At 42.3% G+C, this 19332-nt stretch overlaps 1 protein-coding gene across 1 annotated transcript in view; it reads left to right on the forward strand.

Annotated features, from left to right (window-relative positions):
• Positions 1 to 1945: 1945 nt before the first annotated feature.
• The window catches only part of CFAP206 (cilia and flagella associated protein 206), a 42985-nt gene continuing 25598 nt past the window's right edge, over positions 1946 to 19332 (forward strand). The window contains exons 1-6 of the mRNA XM_062187599.1: positions 1946 to 2053; positions 3789 to 3872; positions 7650 to 7740; positions 8436 to 8624; positions 10268 to 10426; positions 14277 to 14485. Coding sequence (XP_062043583.1) covers positions 1946 to 2053; positions 3789 to 3872; positions 7650 to 7740; positions 8436 to 8624; positions 10268 to 10426; positions 14277 to 14485 — 840 coding nt within the window. The remainder of the gene's footprint in view (positions 2054 to 3788; positions 3873 to 7649; positions 7741 to 8435; positions 8625 to 10267; positions 10427 to 14276; positions 14486 to 19332) is intronic.

Consider the following 19332-nt stretch of genomic DNA (forward strand, 5'->3'; position numbering starts at 1 on the left):
CAAGGAAGCGTTTGTGTCAAGATGTGCACTAGTTTAAAATTATTGTTCTATAGTGCACTAGTTAGTTAATATCCTTGTTTAAGAAGTAGTGTGTTTGATAAACTTAACCACTGAGCTGTAGTGAACGCGACTTTCTCTGCCTGGGATTCCGGTTTTTGTTTTCGCTGATTTTAGTTACAAGCGCCCATCCTTTGGGAAAAGGCTCTCAAGGTAAGGGCGCCCATCAGGGCTCCCCGCCCGCCCCGCCCCACCCCAGCCTCGCTCCCTCCCGTCCGTTCGGTCTCCATGGTTACGCGACCGACGCTGAGAGAGCCCAGCTGCCCTGGGCGCTGCGGCCAGGGCTCTGGGGCAGCAAGGAGCAGACAGGGCTCTTGCTCTCGATCCGGCCAACGTCCGCGCCTGTGAATCGCAGGTGTAACCCAGGAAGAGAGGCCGGGCCGCTAGAGGACCAGGCAGCTGCTGGAAGGAAACGACGGTCAGTTCCGGCAGGAGACTCCCAGGCCCGCAGGTTAGACTCCCTGCGCCAGGGACCTGAGCCTTCCAGGGTCTCTTGGGCGCGGATCTCACTCCCAGCCATCAGAACTGGGGAGGCTTAGTAATCCGATAGTGAGGTCGGGGAAGCACTGAGGGGCGGCCTTCGCGGCCCAAGCCCGCGGCGGCCCTAGGGCACCTGCAGACTGAGCGAGACACGGCGGTGACCAATAGCCTTGTTCCAACCTAGCCTTAGCGGCGCACTGTACAACTCGTCTAGTCCTCCCGAAGCCTCTGGGAGGAGGTCGGGAAAGTATCCGTGGTTTTCAGAGAAGTGAAGCCACAGCTTGACCAGGGCAGCTCCCGCTGGAATCCAGGCCCTGATTTTACTGGACACGAGGCCAACGGCTACCCTACCTACTCACCTGAACCCTAACAGTTCTGAGAGTTACATCTAGTATCACCTTTGTTAAGCTCCTCTCAGCTCAGTTACTCGGGAGAATCGGGAAACTCGATTAAAACCTACCAGTTTCTCTATAGTAAATGGAGTTAGTAACCAAGAATTTATTTTTCCCATGATGCATAACCCTCACAATGTGTTTTCATGTTTTGCTTTTATGTTTTTTATCAAGAATCTGAACTCCAACTGGGATGTTCAGAAAAGGGAATTTAAGTTATCTGAGCAAGAATTGCTTTTCAAGAGTCTCTTACAGTTATGAAAGATCTTTTAGTGAATGTGATGGAATAAGCGCTTCGTCTTTCAAGCTCTCTTCCTCTGCCTACCTAGATGGGAGAAGAGGGGTCTCATTAATTCTAGCCCCCTCCATCCTGTTTAGTCTTATTTTTTAATTTAAAAATAATTCACAGTATACTCTTAAATCTGCTTTTGGTGACCACCATTGGTTCAGTAAAGGGGAAATGTTTCAGTCATTTGAAGTTCCACTTGCTTTTTCTGTCATCCATAAAGTCATTCATTTTAAAAAAGGAACTAATGAGAAACTGGAAGAGCTTAAATGCTAGTAATTAATTTTTTAAAGATTTATTTATTTATATATTTGAAAGAGTTACAGAGAGGCTGAGACAGAGAGAGAGGTCTTCCATCCGCTAGTTCACTCCCCAGATGGCCGCAACAGCCGGAAATGTGCCTATCCAAAGCCAGGAGCCAGGAGCTTCCTCTGGGTCTCCCATGTGGGTGCAGATGCCCAAGGACTTGGGCCATCTTCTACTGCTTTCCCAGGCCATAGCAGAGAGCTGGATCAGAAGTGGAGCAGCCAGGACTCGAACAGGTGTCCATATGGGATGCCGGCACTGCAGATTGGAGATTTAACCTACTGCGCCACAGCACTGGCCCCGCTAGTAATAAGATTTAATAAGTTAATAGATAATTTATGACTCTTTACAAATATAATAGTGAAAAAATGTAAAGAGGAAAAATAACAGACTAAAATGCTAATCCTTGCTTTATTTAGCCAGGATGCCTCCCACTCAAGCTGAAAGTGTCATAAAGAGTATCATAAGGGAAATAGGACAAGAATGCGCAGCTCACGGAGAGGTGGTTTCTGAAACTCTGGTGGCTTTTATGGTAAGAGTGAATATTTTTGTGAGTTACTGCTTTACTAAAAGAATTTGTTTTAATGTGATTCCTGTTTTCCTCTTAACATTTTGTCAAGCTTTTCTAGATGTTTGCCAATTGAAAACATTCTGAGATCTTCAGAAAAATTAAAAAAAAAATTTCTTAAAGTTTATAAAGTTTTGTCAGTTTTGGATTTATAGACTGGTTTAGAAGATTTGATGAGATTGGAAACATTAATGTTCTGAGTAGATATTTTTAAAACATGGATTGCTTATTTATTTGAGAAGCAGAGAGGCAGAGAGACAGAGAGAGAAACCTCCCATCTGCTAGTTAACTTCCCAAATGCCTGCAATGGCTGGGGCTGGGCTGGACTGAAGTTGGGAGGTGGGAACTCAACCTAGGTCTCCCACATAGGTGGCAGTGACCCAGTTACTTGAGACGTCACCTGCTACCTCCCAGTCTGTGTTAGCAGGAAGCTGGGCTTGGGATCAGAGCTGGGAATTAAACCCAGACACCCTGATGTAGGGTATGGACATCCCAGCCAATATCTTAACTGCTAGAGCAAATGTCTGCCCCTTAACGTGTGCTTTTGTTTTCTGTTGTTAAAATTACTCATTGCTGTAGTTCCTCTGTTCTTATATTTGGTTAACATAGACAATAAAAAATATGGTAAATGTGCCATAATTTCCCAATCTGAAATCTAGCCATTGCATTCAACCTTTATTCCCAATTTTTCTTTTTTCCTTCTTTTTTTTTTGTTTAAATTTTTTTTAAAGATTTATTTATTTAAAAGGCAGAGTTACAGAGGGAGAGGGAGAGACAGAGAGATCTCCCATCTGCTGGTTCACTCCCCAAATGGCCACAGCAGCCAGAGCTGGGTTTCTCTGAAGCCAGGAGACAGGAGCTTCTTCAGGAGTTTCTCACATGGGCACAAGAGCCCAAGCACTTGGTCCGTCTTCTGCCATTTTCCTAGGCATTTTAGCAGTGAGCTGGATCAGAAGTGGAGTACCTGGGACTGGGTCCTATGCCCATATGAGATGCTGCCGCTGCAGGCAGCAGCTTTACCTGGTGCACCACAGCACCAGCCCCTATTTTTAAAAATATTTATTTTGTTCATTTGAAAGGCAGAGTTGCAGAGAGAGAGAGAGGGAGAGAAACTCCCCAAATGACCCCAATGGCCAGGGCTGGGCCAGGCCAAAGCTGGGAGCCAGAAGCTTCATCTGGATCTCCCACTTGGGTGGCAGGGACCCAAATATATGAGCCATCCTCTACTGCTTTCTCAAGGAGCATTAGCAGGGAACCAGATTGGAAGTTGATCAGTGCCCCTGTGGGGTGCTGGCCTTGCAGGTGGCAGCTTTACCCTCTATGCCACAACACCAGCCCCTTTTTCTTCTTTTTAAAAAGAATTATTTTTTATGACTTTGACAGACAGAGTGACAGAAAGAGGGAGATTTTCCATCTGCTGATTCACTCCCCAAATGGCTGCAAGATAATGGGATGCCACCATTGGCAGGTGGCATTTTAACCGACCTGGCCATAGTGCTGCCTGCCACCCTGTCTTATTTTTCTAACATTATATTCAGGTTTGATGTTTTTTACTTTCTTCAACCTCTAAGGAAGATACTGATGAGTTGAGTAATAAAAAAAAATATCTGAACAAACTACCCCAGAATGGAAACATATTAAGCTGATTTCATAATAATATTAAATAAAATTGCTTAATGGACTGTTTTCCTATTCTCAGGTGAAAGCTGTCGTCCTGGATCCAAGTAATGGCTTTAACGTGGATAGAACTCTTACAAAAAGTGATGTTCAGAAACTTGTTAAGGTGATTATACATCAGACCTCAATTTTGGAATTATTATCAATTCTAAATACAGCATTTGTGTTAACCATTATTGCCTTCAGCTGCATGTATACAAACAATTGACAGATTTATTTTTCTCATCAAACAAAATCTGGAGATTCATTGACTATTCTTTCTGCTTCCTGGGCCATCACTGATAGCATATGACTTTCATTCCATGGTCTATCTCTGGACAAAAGAAAGGAGAATAGAAAAAGGCAAAGTACATGTGCCAATTGGATGTGTTGTTTTCCATCCAGAAAATATTAGTTTTACCAGAATCCTTACATTTTTTGACTGAAATATTATACATGACCCTGGAACATTAACTTCTTTTTCTTAGATAAACAAATCTTTGTCCCAACCCATATTGGGTCCCTGTTAGCAAGGTAAAAGGACAATAGGTACCATGCAGGTAGCCCTGTCTGCCACTATATTTTAGTGCTACCTTGTTATTAATCTGTTTTATTGGGAATGTTATTAGCTGGTTTGTTATATAGCTGTGATACAAAGGTAAATAGCCATAAACTATATATATGTATACAAACACACACACAAATATATTAAGATATATTTAGTTGATTCAATGTAACTTAAACATTTTAATTCTAAAAGAAAAATTGAAACCCAAGAAATAATACTCTACTTTCAACTAGAAAACCAGTTTTAAGAACTAAGAAGGCAAGAACTTTAGACTTCATTAATGTCCATGTATTTTAAGTTTGACCCACTGAATTCAGTTGCTTAATCTGTATTTCCTCAAAATTCAACATTTTTTTCTCCTGAGTATACTAAATTTAGTTTCCTCCCTCACATAAAGGACTTGAAGCAAGTTCTCCCAAACTTTGAACATTTTCTGGGATCATGGAAAAGGCAGGGGAAAAGGTTATCATCTCATCTTGTCTCACAACTGGCAGCTCATGTAGTGTGGAACAGGCCTGTGTGCAGTTGCCACAGGGGACTGGAAGACTTTTAGAAGCCTGGAGCAGGGAATATGTCATCAGGATGATTTTGCACTGGAGATTCCATGATTTCACTGGACAGCCTGGAACTGGGTCTTTCTAGGTTGGTTCTAAATGGGTTCTAAAGCCTGTTCATAGCAATATGAGGAATGACTGACAGCCATTTTACCAGAAAACCATGGAAGAGAATATAGGAAGGGCGAAAGCAAGTTTTTCTCCATTTCATGGCCTAATAATTCCACCACCACCCCCAACTCAACGAAGTTGTAAGGAATGAAACTAAATATACTTTTAATATGACAGATACATAAACTATCAATGTGCAGTTGTATGCTGTAAAATGATGCTTTTCTCAGTGATGGAGTGCATGTACTATGTGTACACAGTGGTTGTGCTGTATATTCTAGGTGTGTGGTACATCCCAGTTTGTGTGAGTACTCTGTGGTATCCATACAGTGATGAAATATACCAACCATGCATCTGTGAGAACAGGTTCCCGTTATTAAGCAACGCATGATTGCACATGATAATTTAGGTGACAAAATTGTTTTCTTTTTCTCTTAATTAAAAATCATGTCAGGACAGGCATAGTGGTACATTGGCAGCTGCTTGGGATACCTGCATCCCTTATCAGAGTGTGGGCTCAAGTCCTAGCTGCTTCACTTTTTTTTTTTTTTAAGATTTATTTGAAAGGCAGAGTTACAGAGAGGCAGAAACAGAGAGAGAGAGAATCTTCCATCTGCTGGTTCACCCCCCAGATGGCCACAATGGCTGGAGCTGCGCTAATCCGAAGCCAGGAGCTTGTTCTGGGTCTTCCATGTGGATGCAGGGGCCCAAGGACTTGAGCCATCTTCTACTGCTTTCCAAGGCCATAGAAGAGAGATGGATCAGAAGTGGAGGATCCGGGACTTGAACCAGCTCTCATAAGGGATGCTGGCACTGCTGGTGGCGGCTTCATCTACTACGCCACAGCACTGCCCCATCCTTCACTTCTAATCTAGCTGCTAATGTGTCTGGGAAGGCTGTAAATGATGGCTAAAGTACCTGGGTCCCTGCCACCCACAGGAGGGACCCAGATGGACTTCCTGGCTCTTTACTTTGGCCTGGCCCAGCCCTGGCTGTTGTGGCCATTTGGGGAGTGAAGCAGCAGATGGAAGATCTCTATTATTCCGCCTGTCAGGTAGATGAAAATAAATAAATGTCAAAATCATATGGATGAGCTAATATTTTATTTGTGAAGTCTGCTTTTAGAAGAGCACTTCTTCTCTATTTGGACGGACCCAGGTGCCTAGGCTTCCATACAGAGAGTATCAAGTCCTTAGTCCTGAATTCCCCCTTCCCTCCTCCTAAGAAAACAAGGTTGGTGCTTAGGAAGATGAGTTGAGAGTGGAGCTGCTCTGTCCCTGCCAGCTGCAGTATGTGAGCCTAAAGGGTGGGAAGGAAAGGGAGTGGGAGAGTGAAGAGGGAAGTGGAGTGAAGAAAAGCGGGGGAAATCAAATTGATCATCCAAATTAAAGAGGCAAGGCAGAGGGCCGGCGCCGTGGCTCACTAAGCTAATCCTTCGTCTGCGGCACCAGCACCCTGGGTTCTAGTCCCAGTGGGTCACTGGTTTCTGTCCCGGTTGCTCCTCTTCCAGTCCAGCTCTCTGCTGTGGCCCGGGAGTACAGTGGAGGATGGCCCAGGTGCTTGGGCCCCTGCACCCACATGGGAGACCAGGAGGAAGCACCTGGCTTCGGATCGCACAGTGTGTTGGCCATAGCGGCCATTTGGGGGATGAACCAACAGAAAGGAGGCCCTTATCTCTGCCTGTCAAAAATAAATAAAATAAAATCTAAAAAAAAAAAAAAAAAAAAGAGGCAAGGCAGAATGAGCCATCTATGGGGGGTGAAATAGGAGAAAACAAGCCCAAAGAGGAGATTTGGAAACACAATGTAGAGCCAGAGAGATTTTGTAAGGAGAGGACAGAAGGGGAGCTGCACCAAGTTTTTTTTTTTTTTTTTTTTTTTTTTTTGTGGGCAGAGTGGGCAGTGAGAGAGAGACAGAGAGAAAAGTCTTCCTTTTTGCCGTTGGTTCACCCTCCAATGGCCACCACGGTAGGCGCGCTGCGGCAGGCGCACCGCGCTGATCCGATGGCAGGAGCCAGGTGCTTCTCCTGGTCTCCCATGGGGTGCAGGGCCCAACCACTTGGGCCATCCTCCACTGCCTTCCCTGGCCACAGCAGAGAGCTGGCCTGGAAGAGGGGCATCCGGGACAGGACCGGTGCCCCGACCGGGACTAGAACCCAGTGTGCCGGCGCCGCAAGGATTAGCCTAGTGAGCCGCGCGGCGCCGGCTAGCACCAAGTTTTTATAAAATGAATGTGGCCTCCCACCTCAGCAAAGATGGATGTCAGGTTCATAAACTATTGGTGTTTGTTGTTAAGGCTCAAATAATTGGTAGTTAGAAACTTCTAGAGTTCCAGGCTGGAGTATAAGCTTCATGCAATATTTACCCAGATCTAGGCTGCTCAGGTGAACCAAATCAGGTTTGGTTTTTTTTTTTGTTGTTTTTTTTTTTGTATTCAAATAAACCATTAGCCACCTAGGTATCAGTTAGCTCAAGGGAAATAACTTAACCCTTACTGGTTGGGTAAACTACAAACCCTAAAGTTTTCAAGGAGAAAAATATTAAAAGAGTTTGTTGGATAAATATCAGGATCCATTGCTTTGATCTTTCCCTTATTTTGAAAATAACTTTAGGAAAGACTTCAGTATTTTAGAAAATGCAACTGAAATTATTCATGGGCTATTCTTTTCTAGCTTTGTATGGCTCGGCTATTGGATACCAAGAACCCATCCCTGGACACCATTAAGATGCAAGTCTATTTTGATATAAATTATACAAGTCGAGGTAACATACCTACTCATTTTTATGCTCTTAAAAGTTTAAAAATTCTGTATATATTTCAACTAAGAAAGGCTTCATTTGGTTGACAATAATTTAATGAGGTTAATAGTTTAATATTTTTGTTAATCTTTTGAAATGTTTTTCTACTCTGAAGATTACAAGTTCATGAAAATGGAATTTAAAAAATAAGAGTTTATTTTGGTGCAAAAATTTTTGAAATTCATCCTTGCTTGTTTATTAGTTTGCATTTCCATGAAATTTTTGAAGACCCCTTGTGTGTTTGCAATAATGTGTATGTGTGTGTGTGTGTGTGTTGTAGAAATGGTCTCTATTTCCTTCTTAATTGGGAGGTTTTAGCCCTTTCTGATATTCACTGTTTGGATTGCCTGAGTCTTTTTTGTCTTGAAGTCTTACTCTATTTAATCACAGTAATAAATCTTTCCAACTGGATTTTATCTTGAGTTTACTTGCTGATCACTGTTTTTATTTCATTATAACACCTTAAGAAAGTCCTTGTTTTCATGCTGTAGAATTGCCATATCCAAGCCAGTTCCTCTCTGTTCATTCTATGAGAATTATAAATATAAATTATAAATATAAATTATAATTTATATGCTTAATTAATTATAATTTATTTAAATACAGATTATAAATATCATTATGTAAATATATGGAACATTGTCATTTTCCAATTTTAGAGGAATTTCTCCAAGAACATCACCGGGTCCTAGAGTCTAGATTAGGCTCTGTTTGCAGAGAAATTACAGACAACAGAGCATGTGCTAGGGAAGAATTGGAAAGCCTCTACCGAAAGATTGTCAGCTATGTGTTACTACGCTCTGGGCTTGGATCCCCCACAGATATCAAGATTGTCAGAGAGGCAACAGGTAAAACAATATAAACAATTCTCAGCGGGTGTAAGGGAATTCACACAGGGGAACAATCTTGTATGGCAGAGACCAGCTGTATGCTCTTCAGATTTTACTCTCTTCTCTTGGCTACACAACCTACATGTTCAGCCTTCCCTCATTAGGGAAGGGAACATCTAACTGAACTCTGCTTTCAGATATGAATTTTAGGAACAAATAAATATTCAGTTCATACATGCCCCACCAAATATATAAACAACTGCTTTTCCATAAGTGAAAATATTTGATCAGTGTGATTTATAAAATATGTTAACTTAGGAGTGTTAAAGATTGAAGTTCTGGAGCAGTTGTTTAGCCTAGCATTTTTTTTAAGACTTATTTTTTTGAAAGGCAGAGTTACAGAGAGAGAGACAGAGAGAGAGAGAGAGAGATCTGCCATCTGCTGTTTTGCTCCCTAAATGGCCACAATGGCTGGGCTGGGTCAGGCTGAAGTCAGGACCTGAAACTCTACATGGGTCTCCCATGAAGGTGGCAGCAGCCCAAGTACTTGGGCCATCTTTTGCGGCTTTCCCAGGCACGTTAACGGAGCTGAATGTGAAGCGTCTAGGGCTCAAACTGGTATCCTTATGGGATGCTGGCTTTGCAGGCAGCAGCTTAACCTGGCCTGGCATTTATGACACCCTCATCCCACATTGGAGTGCTGGGTTTGAGTGATGGCCCCATCTCCTGACTCCAGCTCTGTGACATTGCAGACCCTGGGAAGCAGCTTCAGGGGCTCAAATGATCAGGTTCCTGCTGCCCATGTGAAAAACCTAGACTGGGTTTCCAGCTTCTGGCTTTGGCCCAGGCCTAAGCCCTCATCATTGTGAGCATTTGAGGAGTGAACCAGCAGATGGAAGGGTGCCCTATTTGTCTCTGTCTCACTCTTTTAATATTAAAAAAATAAAAATTAAAAAAATCAGAAATAAAAGGTTAAAACTTACTAGATCCCTTTTGCACTCTGTATCAGTTCTGAAACCGAAGTGGCACCTCTGGGAAGTGAAATGTTGACACAGAACTGCAGCTATTAAGCCTCGTTGAGAAATACTGGTAGCATGAGTGAGGGTAACTGGCAGAGCTAGAAAGGGATATTTCATGTTAGGTAGAGCAGTTGAGGCTGTCCCCTAGACTGGATCATGGAAAAGAGTCCTATTTTATACTCAGAGAAGCCTTGTCCACTTTCATCCTTTGGGGAATCAGCAAGATGTCCAGCCTGCCTTCGACTTTGTTCTGTAACTGTTTTAAACTGATTTTTTTCTACACAGAACCCTAATTAGAAAGCTTTTTAAAATGTCCATTCCCAAAAAGTTACTGATGGATGTTTAATTATTAAAAATGGGTATGAGGCAATGGACTATTTTATTAGATTGACTATTATTTTGTTTATTTATTATTTTATTAAATGGACTATTATTAAAAATGAGTATGAGGCAATGGACTATTTTCAATAGTCCAGAGTTGGTATGTAATAAATTTTGCTATTTTCACGAGTATCAGTTAAAGAATCATGTAAGTAACTCTAGAGACACGGATCCCTAAATTTTCTGTTGAGAGAAAGAAACTTGTAGTCTTGGAAATCTTTATTACATCATTTCATTTTCCTTTTCTGTGGCTTATTTTAGCTGCCCTGCAGAGTGTTTTTCCCCAAGCTGAACTCGGGACATTTCTAACTCTTTCTAAGAAGGACAAAGAGCGTCAGCTGAAAGAACTCACCATGATTGTCACTGGAATACGATTATTTAACAGAGATTGTGGAAAAGGAGGAGAAGGCATTGATGACTGTAAGTGTACCATTAGGTTAATTCTTGTTTTTTAAGATTTATTGTATTTGAAAGAGTTACAGAGAGAAGTAGAGACAGAGAGAGAGGTGATCCGCTGGATCACTCCCCAGATGGCTACAACAGCTGGAGCTGTACTGATCCGAAGCCAGGAGCCAGGAGCTTCTTCCAGGTCTCCCACGTGGGTGCAGGGGCTCAAGGACTTGGGCCATCTTCCGCTGCCTTCCAGGCCATAGCAGGGAGCTGGATTGGAAGAGGAACAGCCAGGACTAGAACCAGCGCCCATATAGGATGCCGGTGCTTCAGGCCAGGGCTTTAACCCACTGTGCCACAGCACCAGCCTCTCCATTAGGTTAATTCTTTTATTTATTTATTTTTTTGCAATTTGGATGCCATTTATTTTATTTTTTATAGTTTTTAATTTTTATAAAGTGAGCAAATTTCATGTGTCATGTATTAGGTTAATTCTAATTCAATTTAATTAATTTACATTTAAATTTAATTTTTATTCTAATTAAAATTTAATGTGCTCAGTGGAGAAAATAACATACAACACACCACTTACATTTTCAGATTTAAGATTTTTGACTTTGACTATTTCTTAAGAACTACTAGTGGGGCCAGTATTGCTGCAAAATGGGTAAAGCCACCACCTGAGACACCTGCATCGCATATGGCTGCCGGTTCAAATCCCCCTGCTCCACTTTTGATCTAACTCCCTTCTAATGGCCTGGGAAAGTAGTGGAAGACAGTCGAAGTACTTGAGCCCCTGCATCCACATGGGAGACCTGGAAGAAGTTCCTGGCTCCTGGACTCGGTCTGGCATTGCAGCCATCTGGGGAATGAACCAGGGAATAGAAAAATCTCTCTCTGTGCCTCTGCTTCTCTCCATAACTCTGCCTTTCAATAAATAAAATAACTCTTTTTTTTTAAAAAAAGCTATTACTGCTATTCATAACATGTAATAATTGTTCTCTTTGCTAGGGGCAATACTTTAAATTTTGTGTATCATGAAACTAACATGGGAAACAAATGAGGGGCCCTGCCAGAAGCTGGCCATCCCAATTCAGTACAACTGTGCTCTTTATTCCAAGGTTAATTACAAAGCAGGAGTAAAACTCAGTGATTTAAAAACTTAAAATGACCCTGACAACACTTGCTGATGCAGTTTGTGAAAGGAAAAGAACCAAGAGAAGATGTTTGCAGATCAGTAAATTCGGGAACATCTGTTGTGTTGTTATGCACTTAATACACTCTTCATGTATAAATTTGAAAGTACTTACGAAATATCTGAGTAAGGAACTATGACCAGAAGCAACTTCTTTGTGAATTTCGGACCCCTGTTATGGCAGTTGATAAGACATTAGTGTCTTTTACCAGATCACTGTTCTCTAGATTACTGATAAAAATAGGATCATTTTTTTCCATTAAAAAGACTGTTCTGGCAGCACTCCTGCCTCAGAATCAACCCTTGGGACATTCGGATCTGGCTAAAAGGTCCATGAGAGTCTCACAGGCATAGAAAGCCATGACATGATGGCAAAAAACAATCTAAACGAAAGATCCTGGTGAACAAGACCCCAGCAGAAGGAACAGGCCATCAAGGAGGGAGGCGCCTTTCTCTGAAGGGAGGAAGGAACCTCCACTGTGACACAGCCTTGACTAAACAAGTTCAGAGTCGGTGAACTCAAGGGACTGCCATAGCCTAGACAGCTCATGGCAAGAGTCTCCGGTGATTGCTGACATCATAAATAAGAGTGCCAATTGTTAAATCAACAACGGGAGTCACTGGGTACATGCTCCCCACGTAGGATCTCTGTCCTTAATGTGTTTTACTATGAAACTTAAAAACACTACTAATCTAACAATACCCTATACCTTGTGCGGTTGTGTGAATGCAGCCTGTTGAAATCCTTGCTTAGTATATACTAAGTTGATCTTCAGTATATGAAGGTAATTGAAAATGAAACTCGATAAAGGGCGGGATGGGAGAGGGAGAGGGGAGGGCCATGGGAGGGAGGGAGGTTGGTGGGGGGAGCCACAACAATACAAAAGTTGCACTTTGTAAATTCACATTTATGAAATAAAAAATAAAAATAAATAAATAAAAACTGTTTTGGGATGGGGCCGGCGCTGTGGCGCAGCAGGTTAATGCCCTGGCCTGAAGTGCTGGCATCCCATGTGGGCGCTGGTTCTAGTCCCGGCTGCTCCCTCCAATCCAGCTCTCTGCTACAGCCTGGGAAAGCAGTGGAGGATGGCCCAAGTGCTTGGGCCTTGCACCCGCATGGGAGACCAGGAAGAAGTCCCTGGCTCCTGGCTTCAGATCAGCACAGCTCTGGCCATTTTGCAGCCATCTGGGGAGTGAGCCATTGGATGGAAGACCTCTCTCTCTCTCTCTCTCTCTCTCTCTCTCTCTCTGCCTCTCCTCCCTCTGTGTAACTCTGACTTTCAAATAAATAAATAAATCTTAAAAAAAAAAAAGACTGTTTTGGGGTGGGTGCTTGTCTTAGTGGTTGAGGTGCTGCTTGCGGTGCCCACGTGTCATTTTGGTGTACTTTGTTCAAGACCCAACTACACTTCTTCTTCTTCTTCTTCTTCTTCTTTTTTTTTTTTTTTTTTTTTGACAGGCAGAGTGGACAGGGAGAGAGAGAGAGACAGAGAGAAATGTCTTCCTTTGCCATTGGTTCACCCAGCAATGGCTGCTGTGGCCGGCGCACCGCGCTGATCCGAAGCCAGGAGCCAGATGCTTCCTCCTGGTCTCCCATACAGGTGCAGGGCCCAAGCACTTGGGCCATCCTCCACTGCCCTCCCGGGCCACAGCAGAGAGCTGGACTGGAAGAGAAGCAACCAGGACAGAATCCGGTGCCCCGACCGGGACTAGAACCCGGGGTGCCGGCGCCACAGGCAGAGGATTAGCCTAGTGAGCCGCGGCGCCAGCCCCAACTACACTTCTGATTTCAACCTCCTGCTAATGTACTGAGAGGCAACAGAAGATGACTCAAGTAATTGAGTCCCTGCCACCTGTGTGGGAGACCTGGCTTGAGTTCCTAGCTCCAATTTTCACAAGAATTTGGGACGTGAACCAGCAGATGGAAGATATCTGTTTACTTCTCTCTGTGGGTCTCTGCCTTTCAAATGAAATTTTAAAAATTAAAAACTGTTTTAAATCTCAAACTCCTATTCATAAAGTTCCCTCCCTTTCCAGACTATTCTGAAAATTTTCAGCATCCAGAACTCCTTAAGAAGCACACTTTTTTCTCTTTCATTTTTACACGTAGCGAAGAAGATAGAGGGGCCGCCATTGTGGCAGAGCAGGTGGAGCTGCTTGCAACGCTGGTATCAGAGTGCTGGCTCGGACCCAGGCTATTCTGCTTCTACTCCAGCTTCCTGCTCACGTGCTTGAGAAAACAGCAGAAGCTGGCCCATGTGTGTGGGCCCCATCAGCCATGTGGAAGACTAGGACGGAGTTCTTTGCCCCTGGCTTCTGCCTGGACCAACCCTGACTGTTGAGCCCTTTAAAGAAGACAGGAGAAGGAGGGATCATGGCTTTTTTAGAGGCATGATATCAGCAATACATAATATCAAAGTCTACCTGTTGAAGAAATTCCTCTATATTTTAGCGGCATGGCTGATCTGCTGTAACTTTTGGTCACCATTCTGACTATCTTTAGTTTGGGCAATTTTTAAATTATTCTTCATGGTGGAGGATCCATGAAATACATACCTGATTATTGTTAATCTGGGGGAAAAACTGGGCTCAATTTAATTGTTGAAAGATGATTAGTTGTAGATTTTCCCACCTTAATTCTTTTTAGACTCCTTAATGCCTCTCTTCTTGTACTCTGAAAAACAGTGCCAGCTATTCTACACGAAGCAATCCCAGCCACCACTCATCATGTGGATTCTCAGCTTCAGATTGCCCAGAACTGGGCACACCGCTACACAGCCATCCTTGAGAAAGCAACAGATAATCCACTCGTGGCTATAGACCTTCAGCCATATAAATTGAAAGAAGCCCTATATAATGTGCGACAATATGAGGTCTTTCTTCAAATCATTTTGGTGAGTTAATTTCATAATCTCTGGCCTTTTCTATATAATATAATAATCTCTTTATATATTACAAGGCTAAACCATGAGAACCAGGTCACTAAATTTATGTTGCATTGTGGGGCCAGGAATTAAAATAGAAATAGGGAAGTTAGATTTTGATTTTAATAAAAATACCTTGATGGCAACTGACTTTACAGCTGTTAAATTTCTTTGGAACTAGGTAGTATGATTGTTAACATGCTACAGTAAAGCAGAGGTGTGTATGTGTACAAGAGTAGTGGTGTGTTTGTTTTAATTTGGAGCAAGTGTCTAACGCATTTCTACAGGTAGTTGCAGTCAATTTTTCTGTGATTATTTGCTCTTGTTATAAGTATTAATAGAAGAAATTTTTATATCTGATGATTTTGGATCTAATGAGTAAACCAAACAATATCCCAAAGAGTTGTAAAATAAAGTAAAGTGATGATTATAAACTTTTTTTTTTATTATAAGCTTTTTAAAAGCAGCAGTGCCCTTTCTTTCAGATAGAAGCCAAGGATACTGAAAACATAAAGCAGCCATCTCGATGAAGGGGTTAGTGGACATTTACTAAGGAATATTCCCCATGCCCCTCCAGGATTCCAGGAACACAGGTTGATAATGACTGTGTAACAGTACACTGTGCTCCCTCCAGTCACTGCTTACCTTTAAACAGCCTCTACTTTCCAGTAGCAGTGCTACTCGGGGTCAGTGGAACTGTCTTGTGTGTGAACGAGTACTGATTTCTCAAGGGAGACTTGATTCTACTTCTGGATGCACTTGCTCAGTCCTCTGATTACCTCGCTGAAAGATAAAGAGATAAACGTCCTCATGACATGACTTCATTGGACAGACTAGGGGTGATCCTCATAATGGGGCTACTAATTGCCTTCAGAAGGAAGGACCCTAAGTCAACTATCCAAAACCAAATCCTATAATACTGACCTGTGGCTCCCAGTCTTACATAACTAGTCAGATACTGGGAGGATTTCATAATCAATTTATCATGAATTTATATGGGTCCACAGGAGCAGAACCTCGTATTCCTTTTTGTCATCCCACTCAGCATATTACAAGGGATGCAGCTCAATAGGCTAATCCTCCGCCTGTGGCACCAGCACCCCAGGTTCTAGTCCCGGTCAGGGTGCCAGATTCTGTCCCGGTTGCTCCTCTTCCAGTCCAGCTCTCTGCTGTGGCCCGGGAGGGCAGTGGAGGATGGCCCAAGTGCTTGGGCCCTGCACCCCGTGGGAGACCAGTAGAAGCACCTGGCTCCTGCCTTCAGATCAGCATGGTGCGCTGGCCGCAGCAGCCATTGGAGGGTGAACCAACGGCAAAGGAAGACCTTTCTCTCTGTCTCTCTCTCTCTCACTGTCCACTCTGCCTATCAAAAAAAAAAAAAAAAAAAAAAAACTACAAGGGAAAAAATACCTGGGAAACTGTCAAATATTCTGTAAGGATGTTGCAGAGGATGTCATTTATTATGCAGTACCTTCTCATAGCTTTCAAGCATGAATCATACTCAACGAACTAGCTTACAGTCTTAAATTCTTATTGGCATTCCACCTCGCATAGCTAGAAGAACAGTGAGTAGAGTGTAGAAATATCAGTGGGGGTTCTAATCCTGACTTTGCTACTTAATCAATATATGTCTAAGGAAATTGCTTAACTTCCCTGTTGCTGGGTTTCCACATATATAGACTGGGGTTGTTAAGAATCTCGACCATATAAACAAGGGAGAACAGTGCCTGACTTATGACAGTGGGAGCCCAGTAAGCTCACAATGATAACGAAGTTTGTGATTACCATCATCATCATGGCTAGAGCCTTACCAGAACAGTTCTGATTCCATTTTGGTAGAGGAACAAGCTGGACAGATTTTAATTCTCCATATAGTATCTCACTTTCAAGCTCCTTGCTTCTCATGTTATTGAGAAGGTCACCATTTTTTTTTTTTTTAAGATTTCTTTATTTGAAAGACAGTGTTACAGAGAGGCAGAGAGAGAAAGAGAGAGAGGGAGAGAGGTCTTCCATCCACTGATTCACTCCCCAGATGGCCACAATTATGGTTTTCCCAGGCCATAGCAGAGAGCTGGATTGGAAGAGGAGCAGCCGGGACTAGAACCGGCGCCCATATGGGATGTTGGTACTGCAGGCGGCGGCTTTATCTGCTACACCACAGCGCTGGCCCCAAGAAGGTCACCTTTCTTATCTTACCACCCTTTATTACTGTTTCCTAGGCGGGGGAGGGGGGGGGGGTCAGGACAAGTTTCCTTAACTTTCTGATTCTTTACTCATATAACAGTGAGTCTTTTTGTTGTTTTATTTTTTAAGTATCCAGTCCTTCCTGATCAATCTGTCTTAGTTAAAGTTAAGGTTATTACAGAATGGATATTGGCTTAATCAGCATTATAAATAGGTTATAATCCTACCTTGAAATTAATGAATAATCTTTCTAAAAGTCATATCATTTCAGCACTTAGTAATAAAATGTTTTGAAGTGCTGATTTTGATTTTACGAAATTTTCTCTTGCCAAAGTTACATTCAGTTTATGTAAAACACCTAATTATAGCTGAGTGAGGTAGTGAGTCTGTTTTGTTTTTGATTGGCCCTCTATCTGCTGCAGGGAACAAACTCAAGTATTCTGGAAAGTAGAAGGGAGTCTTCTCCTAAATTGAGCAAACAAAATTCCGTCCTTCATGGATTTTCAAAGTGCAGCACAATCAAGAGAGAGAGAGAGAAAGAGAAAGCAAGTGCTACTTCTGGTCATTGTGCAAGTAAAAGTGGCATTTGACGGACATTTTGAGAACTTGTCAGTCAAGATTTTTGTAGATTTTCTTCTCCCACACTTTTCTGGCCTTTCACAGAAAAGGCAACACAAGACTTCCTGATTTTTCCTGATAACGCAAGTAAAAACATCAGGTAGATGCTTGTTTTAATTGTCCATTTAACATGAGAGCTGTCCTTGTAACACACTTTTTAGTGTACAATACGGTATTGTTAACTGTTGGCACTGTGTTTGACAGCAGATCTTCTTGGCTTATTTGTTCTTGCATAACTGGAACTTTATTCCTGTTGGATAGCTATTCCCTTATATCCTTTCCTTTTAGCCCAAGAAACCAACATTCTACTGTCTGCTTCTATGAGTTTGACTAGACTTGCTGAAAATTGTCCTTGGAAAAACTATGAGAAACTCTTCCAATGGAAGGAAGACCTTTCTCTCTGTCTCTCTCTTACTGTCTATAACTCTACCTGTCAAATAAAAAAATAAAAATAAAAAATAAAATAATAATTTAAAAAAAGAGGAGAAAAGAAAACAAATGTGCTGGAGTCACAATCTTTCCCCAAGCATTTGACTGCATTGTGATAAAAATGTTTTTAAGTGATAGCATTCCTATATAATTGATATTGCAACTAGAAACGCTATATGATTGGGAATAGTCCTTTTTGGTAAAATATAGGTAGAATAATTGTTACAGGACTATTGGGGACGATGAAGTTCTGTGTTTCTGCCTGATCTGTGAATGGACACTGAAAACAGTAGCTTGAGAAGAGGAGGTCTAGAATATGTTCAATTATAGGTTGTTTTTGTTTTTTGTTTTTATTTGACAGATAGAGCTAGACAGTGAGAGAGAGAGAGACAGAGAGAAAGGTCTTCCCTCCATTGGTTCACCCCCCAAATGGCTGCCAGGGCCAGGGCTATGCCAATCTGAAGCCAGGAGCCAGGTGCCTCTTCCCGGTCTCCCATGCAAGTGCAGGTGCCCAAGCACCTCAATTACAGGTTTTAATGAATGTGGTGCTTTAAACAGCACTTGTACTTTGGAGAACATATGCAGATTTTTTTTTCTTGTTGCACAAATATAAAAAAGACTTAAAGACTGCATTTTCATGTTTGATTCCTCAAATAAAACTAACAAGCCAAGGGGCCAGCGCTGTGGCGTAGTGGGTAAAGCTGCTGCCTGCAGTGCTGGCATCCCATATGGGCGCCAGCTCAAGTCCGGCTGTTCCACTTCCTAGCCAGCTCCTGCTATGGCCTGGGAAAGCAGTGGAAGATGGCTCAAGCCCTTGGGCCCCTGCACCTGCATGGGAGACCCAGAGGAAGCTCCTGGCTCCTGGCTTCAGATTAGCACCATCAGGGCCATCTGGGGAGTGAACCGGGGGTGGAAGTCTGTCTCTCTCTCTCTCTCTCTCTCTCTCTCTCTCTCTGCCTCTACCTCTCTGTAACTCCTCCTTTCAAATAAATAAATAAATCTTTAAAAAAAAAAAAACCTAACAAGCAAGATGTGGCAGAAATGGGAAACTGTGGGATAGGCAATTGACCTGTTAGGAACTATAGATAATCTTGTATGGAAGAATGAAGCAAGAAGTGGGGAAATGCTTCAACAGAAGTATGGGTAAAAAAAGTAAGTATGTTGTGTTAATGAATAAAAAATTGTGTTTGTTGAAATACAGTAGTAGTTGATATTTCTTATGAAGTAAGATGATATAAAGTGGCTTAGTAAAGCATTTAAGCTGTCAGATATCTGAGAACTCAAATGCACTTCTTTCTTTTCAAATGAGTATCATTTCAAATGAATATCCAATTGCATTTGAGGATCCACTTTTCAAATGCAATTGGATTTAATGTCTAAGAATATCTGTACACATTTAAGAACAGCTGTATCCATTGTATGTCAGACTCACCCATCCCACAGTCATTTGTCCTGTGCCATGCATAGTCTAGTACTGTTGTAGGTGTTGGGGGTACAAGGGGAACAGCCCCATAAGGGAGGTGGGAAGTAAAACAATATTTTATAGTGAAATTATAAGAAATGTTAATGTAAATCATGTTGTCTTCCTA

This window comes from Lepus europaeus, chromosome 3, assembly GCF_033115175.1.
Source record: "Lepus europaeus isolate LE1 chromosome 3, mLepTim1.pri, whole genome shotgun sequence".
NCBI lineage: Eukaryota > Metazoa > Chordata > Mammalia > Lagomorpha > Leporidae > Lepus > Lepus europaeus.